The 18,149-nt window shown below is 41.2% G+C and overlaps 3 protein-coding genes across 4 annotated transcripts; 2 read left to right on the forward strand and 1 right to left on the reverse strand.

Moving 5' to 3' along the window:
* Positions 1-546: 546 nt before the first annotated feature.
* On the forward strand, positions 547-11,206 carry ranbp9 (RAN binding protein 9). 2 transcript variants are annotated; one of them, XM_062525772.1, is made up of 14 exons: positions 547-1,159; positions 2,798-2,909; positions 3,005-3,057; positions 3,462-3,629; positions 3,794-3,816; positions 4,936-5,120; positions 5,384-5,496; positions 5,777-5,885; positions 5,983-6,137; positions 7,175-7,337; positions 7,712-7,833; positions 8,949-9,100; positions 9,559-9,670; positions 9,901-11,206. In XM_062525772.1, the coding sequence occupies exons 1-14, from the start codon at positions 943-945 to the stop codon at positions 10,029-10,031; spliced, it is 1,815 nt and encodes a 604-aa protein (XP_062381756.1). In that variant the 5' UTR covers positions 547-942; the 3' UTR covers positions 10,032-11,206. The 2 variants fall into 2 exon arrangements, with proteins under 2 accessions (XP_062381756.1, XP_062381764.1); XM_062525780.1 differs by having other exon boundaries at positions 7,715-7,833.
* A 528-nt stretch (positions 11,207-11,734) lies between these two features.
* Positions 11,735-13,558, reverse strand: nol7 (nucleolar protein 7). The gene is made up of 8 exons (XM_062525794.1): positions 13,358-13,558; positions 13,197-13,257; positions 12,997-13,052; positions 12,878-12,912; positions 12,712-12,769; positions 12,505-12,626; positions 12,258-12,335; positions 11,735-12,096 (listed from the first exon to the last, which is right to left on the reverse strand). The coding sequence occupies exons 1-8, from the start codon at positions 13,546-13,548 to the stop codon at positions 12,023-12,025; spliced, it is 675 nt and encodes a 224-aa protein (XP_062381778.1). The 5' UTR covers positions 13,549-13,558; the 3' UTR covers positions 11,735-12,022.
* A 185-nt stretch (positions 13,559-13,743) lies between these two features.
* Positions 13,744-17,553, forward strand: epdr1 (ependymin related 1). The gene is made up of 3 exons (XM_062525807.1): positions 13,744-14,297; positions 14,712-14,920; positions 16,769-17,553. The coding sequence occupies exons 1-3, from the start codon at positions 14,050-14,052 to the stop codon at positions 16,957-16,959; spliced, it is 648 nt and encodes a 215-aa protein (XP_062381791.1). The 5' UTR covers positions 13,744-14,049; the 3' UTR covers positions 16,960-17,553.
* The last annotated feature ends 596 nt before the right edge of the window (positions 17,554-18,149 follow it).

Consider the following 18,149-nt stretch of genomic DNA (forward strand, 5'->3'; position numbering starts at 1 on the left):
ATTTATCATTTATCTCACAATGAAAACAATGAGGAAAATCCAATCTTGAAGGGTAATTAATTTACACTGAATAAATTCCACATAAAGAACAAAAACATGTGTGCCACAGGCATCGACACCCTAGTTAAGCTTTAACAAAAAATGTTTTCTCTATGATCATTCTCAAGCTGTAGGCCTAGTCATGTCCATAACTTTTCTTTCTGATTCACTAGTCTACAGGCCTACCAGTAATGAGACACCCTTGTGTCTCAGAATACCCTTGTGATTCTTACCATGAGAAAGACACAAATGAACATACATTTTGGATAAGGGAAAAGTGTGTTGACCTCAGTCAGGCTATGGCTACAGAAAATCATTAGCCTACTCATCTGAAAATGCTCTTATTACAGTAAAACTATTAACTGCAATCCAACCGAATTGTGACAAACTTCACCTGAACTTACAGTGGCAGAATGAGAAAAGAAGTGTTATGTCTGGTCATGTATGATGTCCTCGAGGAAGTGTGACTGGACCTCCTCTTAGCCAATCAGATTTCTGGATCCCTCACTAACAACAAACAAAAGATCGGGTTTACCTACAGCGCTATCTGTCGATGTCCAGTCTCAATTTAGTACATAGGACTTATTGTGTCTCGTAAAGTGAGCGCGTCGAACTTTTTTAACATGTTCTAGATGGCGAATGTGGGCTAGGGATTTACTTTATTTGCGCTGTGAATGTCAGCTAATGTTAGCTAGCTGTTACGATTGCTTACTTGGACAAGCAAGCTGAAGAGCTAACGCGAGTTTATCTTTGCTAGCATTTAAGCTAGCTGGCTAGCAGGTTACACCATAGGACCACGACATTTGTGGTCAGGTAAACGACTAGAATCTGTCACTCTTAAATAGCAGTCCAGCTGAAAAAAGCTGGCTAGCTATTAAAACAAACGGAACAGAACTAATCGCCATGTCAGGACCATCATCGGGTTGTGGATTTCTGATGTCGGTTGTTGTTCACGGAGACTCTGCTCTGAACGAGCAGGAAAAGGAACTCAATCAGCGACTTAGAAGTCTATATCCAGCTGTAAATGAACAAGAGACTCCACTGCCTAGATCATGGAGTCCCAAGGACAAGTTCAGTTACATTGGTCTTTCACAGAACAATCTACGTGTACATTACAAAGGTACGACGAAAATAAACCAGTGTTCTTGCAGGCTAGCACCCTAAAACGACTGATGCTAACTTTATTTGCTAACTTTAGCTTGCGTCGCATTTACTATAAAGTATTACTAAATCAGTGTTAGCTTCTGTGGCTGGCTAGCTAACTAGCTGGTTAGTTTGCTAATTTATCACATACCAAAGGAAGGTTAAACTGTTTGGTTAGCTCCGCGTTGCTTTCTTTTAGAATCCACAGCCAACAAACTGGTTGACATGCTAACTTTATCTGGCTAAAATGTCACATACACTGATATAGTCAGTTTTCAGTGCAAGTTACGATGTGTCTGCAGTGTAAACTCGGTAGCAAGCTACCCTGTTTTAGCTGTCAAGCTAAGTCGCTAACTTTATGACGGAACATTAACATCAACATAAGCGTTATCGTAGCTTGCCTGTATTGCTACATGCGAATGTTAGCATGCCTTGGCTTTTAAGGCCAACTCTTCAGCTAACAGAGATCATTTGACTGGGTCTAAATATAGATTCTATGAATCTATGATGCCTTCACTACTAGTTGTCTGAGTTGACGTTAGACGACAGGGGCCTCATTCATTTCGGTTTCTGAAATCTAACATCACCTCACCTTAACGTTAGTTGATGAGTAAGCTAAACGTTACCCTGTACGCATCAAGTTGTTTATGTGCTAGCTATGACTTTGGTGGCTAGTGTGTTGGCAGCTATTCCATAACTTAAGTTTCTTGTTTATCCGTATGATTAGATAACTGATATTATGTATGATATAGAGTTAGTCAGGGACCCGGGTAGTGACTGTCCTTTGCATGTCAATTGAGGAAAGCTATTGTTGCTGTAGACCCAACAGGTCAGCCAGGTCCGGAAATGTTGACTTGGTACATGATCGCTTGAGTGCAGAGCTAACGAGTAAACAAGATAACAGCTAGCATGATGTCAACTTGAAGATTAAGTGAATTGGTTAGAATTAGGGCTGACTGTGTCGTTGAATCCTTTGGTCAAGCCTATGCTGTGGATTGCGCAGGATGCACTCATAACTGTTAGTAGTCGTGGTGCAATATCGCCATATTGAAGCTTTATTGCTAACTATAATCAGCTTGCTGTCGTTAGCTTGCTAAACATTTTACCCAAGTTATGACGTCAAGCCTCCATCTTCAGTTATCTCCTACTCAGAGCAAGCAATGCACTGCTCCTTGATTTTCTCCATGGTTTTCTCCCGGAACTAGTGATATATTTGACAATATTCACCATGAAGCCACATTTTATTGATTAACTGTAATACCCGGTCATATTATAGTTTTCAGACGAGATGTTTTATTTGGCTACGGAGCTACACTAGTGAGCTCTTTTTATTTTGCATTGTTACATTTTACATTGCTGATTTACATTCTGCATTGCACATTATCTATGACCATAAAGCTGTTTTTATGGTACCTTTTACAGGTGAATGGTTTGAGTTTATGAATAAGGTGAGAAGAACTCAGATGCAGGATAGACAGGAAATTCAGGTGCAGGTTAGACAGTAGTGATGGTGGTTTTTGGTTGACTTTGTTGTTTTAGGTTACTCTGGCAGCCTCCTATTTCAGTGCCAGCATGTGTTCTTACCAGAATGTGTGTGTCTCCCTCAAACACTAAGGACATGGAAAGACCCCAAAAGACGCTGCCTCTGTGAGGGCAACTCATCCTATCCCAGCAGCCTGTGGCGTTTACTACTTTGAGGTGAAAATCATCAGTAAAGGGCGAGATGGGTAAGGAAGTGAAAAGAACAACTTTCACGCTACGCTACACATCACTCTGTAAGAGAGGAAGTAGCCTAAACTTTACGTTTTCTTTGGGTTTTCAGTTACATGGGCATTGGCTTGTCTGCACAGGGTGTCAACATGAACAGACTTCCAGGTAAGGCAATGCTGCGAGATTACATCCTGTCAGTAGTAGGTGCACTTTATTTTGCTCTTTTTGTGCACAGTGGTGTGTGTGTAATATGTCCTTGTTGCATAAGTAGGCCTGTTTTATGTTGCTCTCTCCTTTGGGTGTGTCGCTTTAGAGTCTAGAAGAAGACTCTGGCCTGAAATGACACCACAGTGCTGGGATCACATGTTTACATGCAGCCAGTGAGGGATATCTGGCTGAGCTGGGTGACACCCTGTGCCTTTTTAACAAGTCACAGGACACTGGGTGGGCCCTCCGTAGTGCTGCAGAGCACCGGCGAGATAAAGCCCCAACTGAGTCCATTAGCTGCTCCTCACGTCAATTCTTCATCTTTTCAAGAGCACGAAAAATCCTTTTTCTGTTATGGTCAGGTTGGGACAAACACTCCTATGGTTACCATGGAGACGACGGCCACTCCTTCTGCTCATCGGGTACAGGGCAGCCGTATGGCCCGACTTTCACCACTGGTGACGTGATTGGCTGCTGTGTCAACCTCATCAACAACACCTGCTTCTACACAAAGAATGGTCATAGTCTAGGTATACGCGTTTGCCATGCACAATATTATTTGCAAATCTAATTAATGTAGCTCTTAGCAAAAAAAGCCTGGCAGTGCAACTTTGCTCATATCACAGACATTTGATGGGTAATCTGTGAGAAAACAGGTGAAACAGTGTATTAATAAAATTCTCCTCTCCCATAGGTATTGCTTTCACAGATTTACCGGTGAGTATGCATTTTGTTGAAATTTGACCAGATATTGCAATACTGTCTTGTTTCCATTTAGCCAAGACTATTTATGTGCCGGCAACTTGACTTTGTTTGCATGACTTTGTGCAGTGAAATTATGATTATGGCTTGTGATGATTATAGCTTCTGTTATTACGCAACCCTTATTTTGTTTCATGATCAGATTTAATGTGCTGCTGCGTTGCAGTGAATGAGCTGATCAAATATGAGTTATTTGTTGTTCCAGCATCTGGTTTGGTTTACATGCTGATTTAGGAGCATCTGATCTTATAGTCTTATATGTTTACCTTTGAATAGGTGTTAGGCATTTTTCCAAGGTGATTTCTGTGCATTCTTGTGGGCATTCTAAATAAGCTAGGCTGTTGATGTTTACCTTCACTGAAAAAGTGGAGAAAATAATTGCACAAAAGCCCCACAGTAACATAATGAGAGATGTTTCTTTTCTTAATTATTATTTTATTGATGGGTCAGTTTGACAGAGCTGCTACAATCTTATATGGTGTATACATTGGTATGTTTTATGTATTGGTGCTGTAATCAAAGATGTCAACAGGCAAGATGTGGTAGATGTGGCCATTTGGTATATCAACCAATTGGTTCCTTGGTTTTAACTTTACCAAGACATTCCATAGTGAACCCACAATAACTGAATAGCTGCTTGTGTACAGAAAAAAAAAAAAAAAACAATAATCCATTGAGCAGAAAACAGCATTGGCAGCAGCCCAACATTCTCTTGGTGTTTTGAAGGAAATGCGTTGGCTTACCAGCTTTGAGTGTTCCTTTCATTCAAATATGAAAATGTTTTCACTGGAAAGCTCTATTGTGGAGCATCTTTGTGATTCAGAACGAAACTGAGAGTTATATCTCCATTTGATGAGCAAATGGAATGTGGACATTTTTTGTTATTATTCCGAGGAATGCAAAAACATAGAGTGTCCTGTTGTCATGAATATTTGTCAGCACAGACAATTGAATGATGGATCATCTGGGGTCAAGTAAAAGCATATGTTTTCTTACTCGCCATTCTGAGAGAAATCACTCGCACATGTGCAAGCACCATCCTCTACCTCACCATTTCCTTCCCTCTCTGCACAGCCCAACCTGTATCCTACAGTGGGTCTACAGACCCCAGGGGAGGTGGTGGATGCTAACTTCGGGCAGCACCCCTTCGTCTTTGACATTGAGGACTACATGCGGGAATGGAGGACAAAGATCCAGGCCCAGATCGACCGCTTCCCTATAGGGGAGCGAGAGGGCGAATGGCAGGCCATGCTCCAGAAGTGAGTCTCATGTCCAGGAAAATGATGAATACAGAAAAACAGACTATAGAGGGTTTTTTTTTATTAGAATTATAAAAATATTTATTTTTATGGAATTCTATTATATAATTCCACTGTATTTGGAACCAGATTGCTGGTGTGTGGTAGGTACCGTAGCACACTTGGCCAATAAAACCTGACTCTGATTTTCAAGTGCTGATGCTATTGACATAATATTGGCTCTTGCTACTAGACCTCGAGTTTCATCTCCTCTTCTCTCTCAGGATGGTGGCCTCCTACCTAGTTCACCACAGCTACTGTGCCACTGCTGAGGCCTTTGCCAAATCCACCGATCAGGCCGTGCATGAGGAACTGGCTTCCATCAAAAACAGACAGAGTGAGTCTCCACAGGTCACATGACCACTGGCCTTGTGTGCTCAGGAGCCAAACAAGGGAGATTTCTTCAGCTCTGTTTGTTTAATTGCTCTTGCCAGTGTAAAACATAGTTCCCTAAAAGGAATTGAAAAAAAAGGGTCAAGTGGAAGTGATTTATTTAAATGAAATGCATCTAGTTTGTGTGTGTGTATGACATACCAATTGCAGAGTGAGATTTTTAATGACTGTTGGATGAAAATGTTTGCGTGATGAACATGATTGATATGAACAAATGCCCACAGAAATCCAGAAGTTGGTCCTGTCAGGAAGAATGGGAGAAGCTATAGAGACGACACAGCAGCTTTACCCCAGCCTCCTAGAGAGAAACCCAGACCTCTTATTCATGTTGAAGTAAGTGCTGGCTCCCATGAGAACGCACACGTGTATTCATTTCCACACTGAATGACTTCTCTAAACGGCCTCTACCCCCCCCCCCCCCCCCCTCCAGAGTCAGGCAGTTCATCGAGATGGTGAATGGCACAGACAGTGAGGTCCGGTGCCTGGGAGGACGAAGCCCCAAGTCCCAGGACAGCTACCCGGGGTCACCTCGCCCCTTCAGCAGCCCCACCCATAAAGCCAGTGGCTCACAGGCCTACCTGACCGGTATGGTGGACTTCACTTTTCCCTAATTAGGAAATACTTTGGTGTCCTCAAACATGGAGGCATAACATTAGCTGCTTTCAGACATAGGTGTAAGTCCGCATGTTCTGCGGATATCAAGCAGTTGGGCCGTATATCTGAACAACGTGACCGGACATTTGGAATTCCGAACTTAGCCGGCTGTTACACTTAGTACCTCCTAGTATTTCCGAGCTACAGTATAACTGTATTATGTAGTGGCATAGACTTGACTGATGTTCTCACCGTTTATTTTCCTTTAGTGAGTTTAGTCCAAACCAAGTACATCTACATAAATGTGCAAAAACACCATACAAGCTTGTAGCCTCATATGAGTACTAAACTGTTATACTTGCTAAAGATTATACACTGAACTTTCCTTTTTGTGAATGCTGTAGCCTCTTTCGCTTCTGCTATCCAGATACATAAACAAACTCCTGATGGCCCTCCTCAAATTGATTATGCAGGTTTTCACTGACTGCTTTAGTATGACGTGCACATGTGCCCATTGCAACAACAATAGCGAAACTATAATGATTTCAATAATGATTTGTTTTTCACCGCACACGTGTTTGCATACCAGGTTATACACATGGTGGTAGAGAGAAGCTGCCCAACCTTACAGTGGTATATTCTGGTCTAGTAGTAGCATTACCACAGTAGTTCTACCATCTATAACAATTCTGTTATTTATACGATATGTCTAATGAAAAAAGGTTTATTCATTTCTCTTAAATTTTGTTCAGAAATCCATATTAGTGAGCTCTTCACCTTTACCTCATACTCCATAGTCATAGTCTCTTTTATTGATATGCTGACTATTCCTGCACAACAAATCTAGAGAGATGGAACAAAACGTATACTTTATATATTCATGAAACTGGGAGCGAAAACTCAATATTTTTCTTTGGCGTATTTTCTGATTATAGCTGAGTACTGTCTGAAAAAGCTTGTGTGTGTGTGTGTAGCTAATCCAAGGACTTCCCTGCCTTTCCCACTGGTCTCGCTTCTCCTCTCCCCAGGATTCGAGAATAACTGCTGTAATGGCATGTCGTCCAGTAAAGCCTCTTCCTCAGCCCACTGTACGAAGACCTGCCCGTCCAGTGTGGCCAGCGGTGACCTCGGCAGCATGAACGGCACACGCAGCCAGCAGCCGCCGCAGCAGCAGCAGCAGCCCAGCACCAGGTACACTGCACCTCGCTGTGGCTCAGTGTGGACAAGTCTTAGGCCCCAGCCCCTTCACGGAGCATTCTGGATCCATAGGATTTTATATCTGTGTTTAGAAGTTACAGTTCAGTGCAACGTTAAGGTTGATTTGCTTTTTAGTTAATATATGGCGTATATGGCTCACATGGGCTCCAACATCCTAGTATAACATTTTCAGACAACGTTTCCAAGGCTGGAATAACAATGAAGTAGGATGTATGCAAAAAGCATTCATGTCACTGCTCTTCCCACTTCGATGTGTAGACAACCCTTGATTATTAGCCTTGATAACAGTTAATGCTTCTAAACAGATAAGATTTTTAATTTATATTAATTGAATTGATTATCTACAGCAGTGAGGTGGAGATGGAGGTGGATCACTTCAGCAACGGCGTGTCCGAATCCTCCTCCAACGGCTTTCTCAATGGGAGCTCAACACATGGCGTGGAACCAGATGACTGTGATGCAGATATGGGTAAGAGCAGCCCTGTAGCATAGTGCAGGAGGTCTTATCGTGTGTGTGTGTGTGTGGGTGTGTGTGAGAGAGAGAATCTGAAATTACTTGTAAATCAAACTGTAAAAAAAATATTTATGAAAATTCATTAAAATGGTGGATGTAGCGTTTCGGAACCAAACTCCTCATATTTCTATCGCAGAACCTAGTGTAGCCAGCTAGTGACTATTCTGTAGATACACTTGCTATGGCTTCCCAAGCTTTTCAGCCCATGACCCCCAAAATAACGGTGTCAGTGACTTGTGACTCCCCACTATCCTCAGAGGTGGTAGAAGTATAGAGACAGCGCACATGCACTAATATGCCTGTCAACACAAGCACAATGCTACAAAAGAATATAACAGCCTAACAACCGTAGTATTGTTTATAATTTAACAACTATAATATAATTTATTCAATACTTTTATTAGAAAATCAAAAGGCTTGTATTTGAAATTGAATTAATGTCATCCTAATTGATATTGTAAGTAAGTTGCTTTGGATAGAAGTGTCTGCTAGATAAACATGGGGTTACTTTCATCATCAATTTCGGGAATATCGGGGATCAAAAATCAAAAAAGTCTAAATCATTTGATCATATTTCAAACATCTTTGTGAGATGTTCCTTTTTTCTTAGAATACATTTGCTTCTCTAAGGTTTCCCTCAATGTTTTCATTGTGAGATTACGATAAATCACCAAAATATTATTATTCATACCTGTTAGTCGCCAAAGGTTTACCAAAGGTGTCAATAATTCTGGAGGGTGTACTAAAAAAAAATGACATTTTGGCCATGGGACTTTGGTCATCTGATTCCTGCCTCTCTGTCTTCTTTATCCCTTAATTTGATGTTTTTTGTGTTTTATGTGTACTTTTATTTAGTATTGTTATTTATTTATTTTCTTTTACTTATTATTATTATTATTATTATTATTATTATCATTATTATCATCTTATTATACTGTATTTCATTGTATATTATTTCATTTTATTTCTTTACCTCTTTTTATTACACTATGTACAGCACTTTGGTCAATGTGAACTGTTGTAAACGTGCTTTAGAAATAAATATTTCTTACTATCTGTCTTGTCTTCAGAGGTGGAGCTGGCCCAGTTCAAGAGGCAGCTGTGTGGAGGCAGCCAGGCGGCCATTGAGAGGATGATCCACTTCGGGCGGGAGCTGCAGAGCATGAGCGAGCACCTCCGCCGGGAGCGTGGCAAGAACGCCACCAACAAGAAGATGCTGAAGGTCCTTTACTCGCAGTGTCCTTTAGTTCACTGCCATTACTTTGGCAGCTGTGGCATTTCAGGGATTTGTCATATAGTTTGGAAGAGTGTTTTGCTAAGCAGTTTTATGTCTTGAGTAGCTTGCCAGACTTGGACCAGAGATTTGGGCTGAGAAGGATGAAGCTACATTCTTGTGACATCTCTGTCATCTAGACAGACTTGAAAGGCCAGATTTGGTGATTAGTCAACTGTTTCACTGCTTGTTAATGTCAGGGTTTTCTCAGGAATGCCGTTTCTTGTTTGAAATGGCGACATGACATACTTTCTACATACTCTTAATCTCATAATCTGTATAGTGTGATGGTAAAGGCCGGGAGCTGTTTGCAGCTGATGAGTGTTCTGCTGTTAATTCTTTGGTGTCTTAACTGTAATGTGAACTCCTCCACGACCTTTAACTTGAGTCTGTCCCGGTCCCTGTAGGATGCCTTCAGCCTGCTGGCATACTCAGATCCCTGGAGTAGTCCAGTGGGCTATCAGCTGGACTCAATCCAAAGAGAGCCGGTCTGCTCCACACTCAACAGTGCAATACTAGGTAGGACGGCCATCTTTTGTTAAAATTAAGTTCAAAGTTGATGATGATGATGTCACACAGACTCGCAAAGGCTGATATTGCCAGGTGGTGATGTTACTGCTGCACTACTATGCCTGTTTTCTGAGGCCACGGCGTTACCATTTGCTTTTTAAGTGTGAAAGATTTTACGTATTTTGCAAAAAGTTGATCGTGAGGGTGATTGCCAGCGCTAAATGTGTATTTGTTCACAGAGACTCACAACCTGCCCAAGCAGCCCCCCTTGGCCCAGGCGGTTGGCCAGGCTGCACAATGTCTGTCCCTCATGGCGCGCACCGGCATTGGCTCCTGCGCCTTCGCTTCAGTGGATGACTACCTGCACTAACCTCCAGAGAACCCCCTCCCCCCTACACACACACACACCCGACCTGACCCTCCCATCCCCTAATCCCAATTGCCATGCAGCAAGATGACCCCCCCCCCCCCCCCCCCCTCATTATCACCACCCACATGAGCCCACACCAGGCCTGCCAGAGTGCAGAGCAGGGTCCCAGTGCATCCCCTCAGTCGGGCCCCTAGCACCTCCCAGGGCCCTGGCCCACCCTGAAGACTGGATCCACTCTTCCTAGGCCACGTTAGACTTATGGCACATCAGGATGAAGATCCCTGAGCCAGAGAAAAAAGATCCCTGAATCATTACCTGGATGTTCATTTTTTTTTCCTTTGGCTTATTATCCCTATTATTTTGTTCTATTTTTAAATCATTTTAATTTTTGGGTTGAGGATGTGTTGCATATGGATTGGGGGGGTGGGGAGGCAAACTCTGATTGTTTCCTAGTTTACAAGGCATGATGCAAATGATTATGATTATAATTAATGTTATTATTATTAAACTTGCATATGAATATATATTTGTTCTTTGGTTGAAAGCTGGCAGAATCAGCACGATCGACTAATAAAGGTCCCATCACAGTAAACCCTTGCTACTTACAAGTGTCAGCCTGTGTACATGTTACTATTCACAAATCCTGAGTGAGATTGTATTAATGAAAAGTGTGGAATACTTAGTGATTTGCATAAAGAAAATAAGTTTCAACCCATTAAGTGTAATACTGCAGGATTAGGTATGTTACGAGATTGTAGGAGCTCCTCCTGTAAGGAAATTCCTATGTGCATAAACCTCCACCTCCCTTTGCCAACAGCTCAGCAGGTTTGATGCAATGTTTGGGGCGCAGATTCTTTTTAACTGTGTAATGTCCACACTTGCCCCTCCCCCCTTTCACCTCATTTTTATTTTTCTCACTTTGTTTTCTCCTGCAAGCCAGTCTCCTAAATGACCTTTTGCTTTGTCGCTGCTCAGTATGGCTGTATATCTGACAAAATACATCATGCCCAGCCTCAACAAGGCTGTACAGGATCAGCCATTTTTATTTCCTACTCGTCCCCCTATGGCCCTCAGTGCTGTGCTTTAAGGAGTAACGACACGGGAAACTGGTTCAATAATGTCAACAGCACTGTCTTAAAATTTACAATAAAATTACCCCACCCAGGAGGACCGTGTGTCAGTTGTGTAAGACTCTTATTCAAATGGGGAGTAGTCAGTTTTAGTTTCCATTGCTGCATACATTTAGAAGAATCTATCCTTTTTGCCTATTGCTTTGCCACATAATGGCAGCAGGCATTTCTCTTTTATTTGCCAATATTTATATTAAAATGTGCAGGTCTAATGCATAGAGATAGAAATGTACTTTTGTATAAAGATGTTGATCGTAAGACAATTTATGCATGGCTGTTTTCACAGTGCTGCAGTTAAGTGTTGTGCTTTTCAAGATTATTAAAGTACAATGCTAATATATCCTCGAGTTGATACATGTAATGGGACTAACCAGTTCCTATTCCTTCCCTCCTGAATCTTTCATAAGAAATTAAAATGTATGATCATGTAGGTGCTTCTAATTATTCCTTTGGTCCGCCCTTTCTTGTTCTTGACAAATCAATAGTGTTTATCAGAAAAGATATTTTGGCATCCACAGGATCAAATTCTTTTCCATTTATAAACATATTTTCAGAAATGAAATGTCAATCTCAATCAGTTCAACAAGCTGTATTATTTATAAAGCCTTCATGGGGCAACCAATATAAACAATAAACCAACACCTTACAACCAAGTGTAATTGAAGACAATGATATCCACTTGTTGCAGATTCAAAAAGTTCAAATTGTCCAACAATTGGAGGGTAAATCCAGACATGTCGGGCCTGTGACCGGTCTTCTTGACATGTGATTACATCACAAACCCAAAGAGAAGGTCAAAGAGAAAGGCGAGCGCTGCCTTTCTGTTTCTCGGCGTTTGGTCTCTCATTCCCGTTCACACGCTCATGTACTCATGAGCTTCTTCTTGTGCATCCACCTCTGGTTGCCTTTTTTGGCCTTTGCCCTCTCCACAGTGCCTGCAGAACCAGTGATTTAAAGTCATTTGTTTCATCATCTTAATGGGCATAGATTCATTGGCTGCAGGGACCATATTTTCAGGGATAAAACACTGACAAGCAAATGCATTTTGCGATTACTATTATACAAAGTAGTTAGTAATATATATAAAATAACTCACTTAGTTTTTTATTAACAAACTGGAATGCAGCACCTCTGTTGGCCCCTTTCTTACTGTCCAGTGACAGAAGTTCGCTGTCTAAGGAAGAAAATAGAAGAAAATGTGTGTAGTGAGAATATACTTTTAGATACTGCATATTACTAGTAACATTAGTTACGCAAATTCTAATTTAGACCGAAGATGGAAATTCCCCCCCTGATCAAGTTCAATATCATCAGGTGAAGATGTCTAACTTTTTGTTTCTTACTTGTTGTCCGTCGAAGTCCTTGTCCATACAACCGAGATTGGACAAAGTCCATGGCCACTTTCTGCTGAGAACTGGCTGCATACTGGTCCCTTACTCTCGTTACACTACAATTTGCCTGTAAACTATGAGGGTGAGGATGAGTTCAATAACATCGTTTAACAATGCTACCTTTCAAAACATAGCAATCAGTAATAACTGGAATTTTACCTCCGTGCTTTTCCTTGAATCGGTTTAATATCGCTTGAGGTTGCTACTTCCTTTCCCTCTAAAAGTACAATCAATATTTTCATTAAGGCAAGTTGGTTTTACCACAAATTACACAACCATGCAGCAACTCAGGAACAGAAAAACAGATAACAGATAGATGTCATACCTTCATTTTGTTCACTACACGGCAGTGCGTCTTTCCTAGAAAAAGATGCAAAGGGGGTTGACAGACTACAAACACTTCAACAGAGTAATTTCATGCAAGACGTCATGTTAATCACTTACTTTATATCTTGTGCGTCAATTTCCTTCAAAACGTCATCAGGAAGAAGTCTGCGTTTCTACAGATAATAATGTAACAAGTATAAGTAATAGTATAACCCGTATGTTGAGTTATCAGTTACAAGTAACATTTTACTAGAACTGTGACGAACTTTGAAGGTAGCACTTGACTGAAGTAAATAAATCGTGATATTTATAATAACCTTTTGCTCTAAAAAGAGCTCTTGCTTTTTCCTTCGCTTGTCTTTCAATGTCTTCTTCTCTCTGTAAATAAAGAGAATTCCGTGAGTGGTTGCAACTACTGTACGCGTCGACAATGTTAAAAAATGTTGAATAGCATGCTAGGGTTGGCTAAGTGGACTACCTTCTGCTAGCCTCCAACGCGTCTTTTACGCTCTGCAAAGCAGATTTTTTTGAATCCTCAAAAGTTACTTCTTCTGGAGCCTCATCCTCACTGGAATAAAACTGAAGATCATTGTTTCCTGCCATCTTTTCACTATACTTTCCAGACCCACGTTGTATTTCACTGGTATCGGCCATGTTGGTAAAAATCATGTACCAAAATAATGTTTCGTCACTTTGGTTCAGCCAATCACAGCACAGCCTTCCTTTTCTCAGTCTACTTGTGGGAGAAAATATCGCCCCCTACACGTGTGGGTGTTTTAATGCGCGCGTTCCGAAATAGATCAACTTCGTGCGGCAGAAGAGCGTTTCTGTCGCCCACAAATTGTAGGCTGCATTATATTATTATGGCATGAATTTTAATTTTAAAGCAAATTCACAAAACAATGGGGTAAACTAGGCAAATATACGGCGGCCATGAATGATATAGCCTTACTGTCTCTATTAAAAGTGGCACAGCCTGTTGTCCGTCTCGTCGCCCATCAAACGATCAGCTGATGCTAACCAATAAGATTGTCCGCACAAACAGCTAGTGGTTGTCGCGTCTATGCACGCATACCGCGCTGACAGTGCGATAATCATCCGTTGTCGCAGCTGGACAGTAGCAGGAGCTAATCTACCTTCATTATAGGCTATCACGAGAAAATAATTCAGATGGAAAACATGCAGACTATTGTGCTTTGGCTTGGTGTTTGCTTGGCGCTGGTAATATCTATTCAAGCAAACCCTTTCGCGCCCCAGGACCCGGCCCAACCTTGCCTTGCTCCGTTACAATGGGAGGGAAGAATTGTGGAGTATGATCATAGTACAGGGCGCAACACGCGGGCTTCCATGTCATACGATGGACAAAACCAGCGAATTCGGATACTTGAACAGAAGAGAGGACATGTACCGTGTAAAAAGTGCGTAGGTCGCTTACTTACATGCTATTAATATGCATAGCACATATGCCTAGCCTAAATTACAACATAATTAATACGCAATAACCTGTTTCTATACAGGCTTATGCATGTACAAACAACAGCGTCATTGTTTACTGTTATATGATGCTGTCACCATGGGCGTGTTCTAGTATTTACTATGGACATTTCACCATCCATGAACAATCTGCTTATATGTTTTTGTTGAGAAATAATGCTGATGTAAACTATGTGGGTGGTTGTCATATATATGACACAGTGATTATTTTTACATTGAGCTCAGATCTGCAATAGCCTTCAGATCACTGCAATAAACAGAAGTAAATATAACCCTTTGTGGGCTTGCTATTTGCACGAGTTCGAATAGGCTTCTCATTGTTTCAATCCGTTTCTCAGGTACTTTGAGTACATCTACTTATTCCAGAGTGGAGTAATGTTCCAGATTGAGCAGGTCACCAAGCAGTGCTCAAAGTTAGCTCTCACACAGGCTTGGGACCCCTTTGACATCCCCTTGAACTCCACCTATGAGGACCAGTACTTCATTGGAGGCCCAGGAGACATGATTGAAGTACAGGAGTGGTCTGATAGAAAACCAGCTCGCCAAAGTAAGTACTGATGAAGTGGCGTACATCAACAGGATAACAAGCACTAACTAGGTTAACCAATATGGGACTCAAAATGTGGGACAGCCCATTTTCAAGATATGAATTGTGGTGAAATAAGAATATTCATCAGTTTGTTCATATTAACCCCTCAAAGAGACCACACCACACCCAAATTATAGGCAACCATAGGTTGTGGCATCATGCAATTAATATCCAACCTTATGTCTGACCTGAAGCTTGGTTCCATGTTTTCTGTTTATGTAATTTGATAGAGCATGGGTGCTCTTGGGTCAAGTAGGAGGCAGATATGCAGTAGTGCAGTAGTAGATGTATTTTTAGCCTATTCAGGCAAGACATGTGTGAACCTAAATCTGAAGCTCAAATCTGCAATGAGGTTCCATGAAAATAAATGGTGTAAAGTCATTAGTACATTATTTGACATATGGAACACAGATGAAGGAACCTTGTTCTGAGTTATGGTGGATATTTCTTATGGTCATGTAATATGAAAATGTATTTTTTTCAGTGTAGTTAAGCATGCATTTGGATATCTGGAATGGCTTCCAATGCAAAAACACAGAAATAACATAACCACATTTGTTTATGGGCTAATATACTGTAGCCTATCTCTAGAGATGGGATTCAGTGAGATGAGAATGAGCCGTTCAGAGCTCTTCCCTTCCTGAACCAAGAATTCACTCACAACTGAAGAACAAAACTTCAGGCACATATCCATCAGTGAAATAATGTTAACATTGGTATGTTAAACTTGAACCAAATTGTTACCTGTTAGCAAAATGTTGAAGCAAAGCCATCATGCAGTAGGTTATCCTCATGTTTGTAAAGGAGCAGTCACACAAATGGGCTGCTCAGAACATGGCTCAGTCTTCAGACAGGGTTAAAAACTTTCGTGTTGCCTCTTTCTCATATATTTCGACTGAATTATAACACCGATGTTTTATTAAGACCTCAAGGGGTGTTGTGGCACAAGCAGCTGCGTCAATTCCACATTTGGGTCCAAGTGCCCACAGTGACCAGGTTTGATTTTGACCCGCAGTGATTTCCTGATTCCACACAATCTCTCTTTCTCACTCGTTAACTGGTACTTTAACCTTTAACTTTGATACTGTGCCCAACAAATCAGAAAACGTGGTGCTGACTATGGTGTGGATTAGAAAAGGGTTAATAGATAGATAAGATCAATAATAATTGGCAATAATTGTAGAGCACCCATATGGGCCATATATGCTGTGCCACACTGCCAACATGGAATTTAGTTGCATATTTGAGATAAGACATTCTATGCTGTCACCAATGCCCAATGCTTTGCATGACCTGCTTGACTGGTCTTTGGAATGTACATGTGGAATGTAATTATTTGACTAAGATATGACAGTCATGCATTTTTCTATCTATAGTCTGTCCTCAAAAAAACTCTTGAAGACACTACTCTTCCAAGAATATCTCTCTTCTGACAACTTCACAACTGCTTTCTTCCTTTCTTCCCTCCTCTACCTCCTTCCACTCCTTTCTCTTCCCTCTACCTCCTCTTCTACCACTGACTAGTACTTAAAATGTAGGCACTCATATCCTACTAGTATTGATTGATGCGTTGGCAATTCCTAGCTATATCTCCTCTGCACTGTAGCTTAAATGTCATTCTACGGAGTATTATTGCTGTAGCTGTAGCTCAAATATTATTCTATTGCTGTAAGTTGCTTTGGATAAACGTGTCTGCCAAATGAATAATGTATGTGAATGTCTTTTCATCCTATAAAAAGTTGCCCATGAGGTTAGTGTACTTTATAAAGTGTTCTGTTGCCCTTTGTCTTGGTTTCTGGCATATAGATGAGGCCTGGCTGGGTGTGTACACGGTGAAAGATTGTTACCCTGTGCAGGAGACGTACACACGTAACACCAGCGTGACCACGTCCACGAGATTCTTTGATCTGGAGCTGGGCATCAGCGACCCCGGCGTGTTCACTCCCCCAAGCACCTGCCAATCAGCCCTCCCAGTGATGATGACATCAGCCTGCTGAGTCACCTTCCTCTCTCTGACTGGGATGCCCATCCCTTCACAGTGTTGTCCTCACACTATGGTGAAGATGATGTAGATAATACACTGGAAATCTGTGATTGTATGAGAGGTAGCCAGTGTGTTCAATAACAAAATGGATAATTTTATGTGCTTGTTAGTGTGGTCAAAGTTGCTGGAATGGATAAAGCCTTAAGTGCAAAACACTGGATTTTCACCTTTTATGTTTTCACCGTTTCTGTTGACATTTAAGTTAGCCTATAATATTCTGTAAGCAATGTTACAGTGTTCAACAGGTAGCCATATCACCTTCTCCAAAATGTGCAGTTCACATGCAAAAGAAGTGTGATTGAATTTCCTCTTTGGATAATACAGTCATGATAAACATGTTTAGATCCCCAGATAAAGACCAAGAGGAGTTTGGCTGTTTTTTCTCAGTGTACACGAATGTAAGCCTTGATTAATATATCTAAGCCCATATTATTAGCATGACCACAGCAGTTTAACTCTGTTGATGTAAACTGTTTTTTATCATGTACAATCATGATGTAAATTTCTCTCTAGCGTGGTAGTACAATAAAACAAACAAAGAAACACATTTCATACCTAATTTCTCCACCAAACTTTCCTGATATCTCTGACTTTTTATGACAGATCTCAGCTGAAGATCAGGTCAGGTCAGCATTTCTATGGGGAACTTCCACACTCAGGAGAAAATTGCAGACATGGGGTGCCTCTCAAACTCTCTCCTCGATCCTCGATGCTCGATCCTCCAGGCTCGTTCCCACTGATCTATAACTAACACTGGATAGACTATCCCATTGTTGCCGCCCCATCATTCTTCATGTAGATCAGTGAGGACGAGGGCCGAGGAAGAAAGGGAGGATGTATAAAAGGCACCCATGTACAGTAGCCTAGTCTATCACGGTACAGCTGCAGTGGACTGGTGTCTGCTGAAGTGAAAGGAAGACATAGCATGGTACTTATCACAACATGACAAAATCATTTTTATTTTATCTTTTTGTTGTTTGACTCTTATCTCATATTTCCATTTGCCTTATAGTCATTAGCCTAATGCTCTACATAAGATGATCACCTAAAATACATGATTCCACTGCACATCTAGTTGATAAACAAGAGCCACTAAACAACATGCAGTCTCAAAGCCCCAACACCTCATAACTTGATATGAAG

This window comes from Sardina pilchardus, chromosome 2 (genome assembly GCF_963854185.1).
Source record: "Sardina pilchardus chromosome 2, fSarPil1.1, whole genome shotgun sequence".
Lineage (NCBI taxonomy): Eukaryota > Metazoa > Chordata > Actinopteri > Clupeiformes > Clupeidae > Sardina > Sardina pilchardus.

Coding starts and splice junctions, on each gene's coding strand:
- ranbp9 (XM_062525772.1), top strand. CDS start 943: ATGTCAGGACCATCATCGGGTTGTGGATTTCTGATGTCGGTTGTTGTT. Junction 3,058..3,461: donor CAACATGAACAGACTTCCAG/GTAAGGCAATGC, acceptor TGTTATGGTCAG/GTTGGGACAAACACTCCTAT. Junction 3,630..3,793: donor AAAGAATGGTCATAGTCTAG/GTATACGCGTTT, acceptor CCTCTCCCATAG/GTATTGCTTTCACAGATTTA.
- nol7 (XM_062525794.1), bottom strand. CDS start 13,548: ATGATTTTTACCAACATGGCCGATACCAGTGAAATACAACGTGGGTCT. Junction 13,053..13,196: donor AGCTCTTTTTAGAGCAAAAG/GTTATTATAAAT, acceptor TATTATCTGTAG/AAACGCAGACTTCTTCCTGA. Junction 12,097..12,257: donor GTTTGTTAATAAAAAACTAA/GTGAGTTATTTT, acceptor CTGGTTCTGCAG/GCACTGTGGAGAGGGCAAAG.
- epdr1 (XM_062525807.1), top strand. CDS start 14,050: ATGGAAAACATGCAGACTATTGTGCTTTGGCTTGGTGTTTGCTTGGCG. Junction 14,298..14,711: donor GGACATGTACCGTGTAAAAA/GTGCGTAGGTCG, acceptor TCCGTTTCTCAG/GTACTTTGAGTACATCTACT. Junction 14,921..16,768: donor TAGAAAACCAGCTCGCCAAA/GTAAGTACTGAT, acceptor TCTGGCATATAG/ATGAGGCCTGGCTGGGTGTG.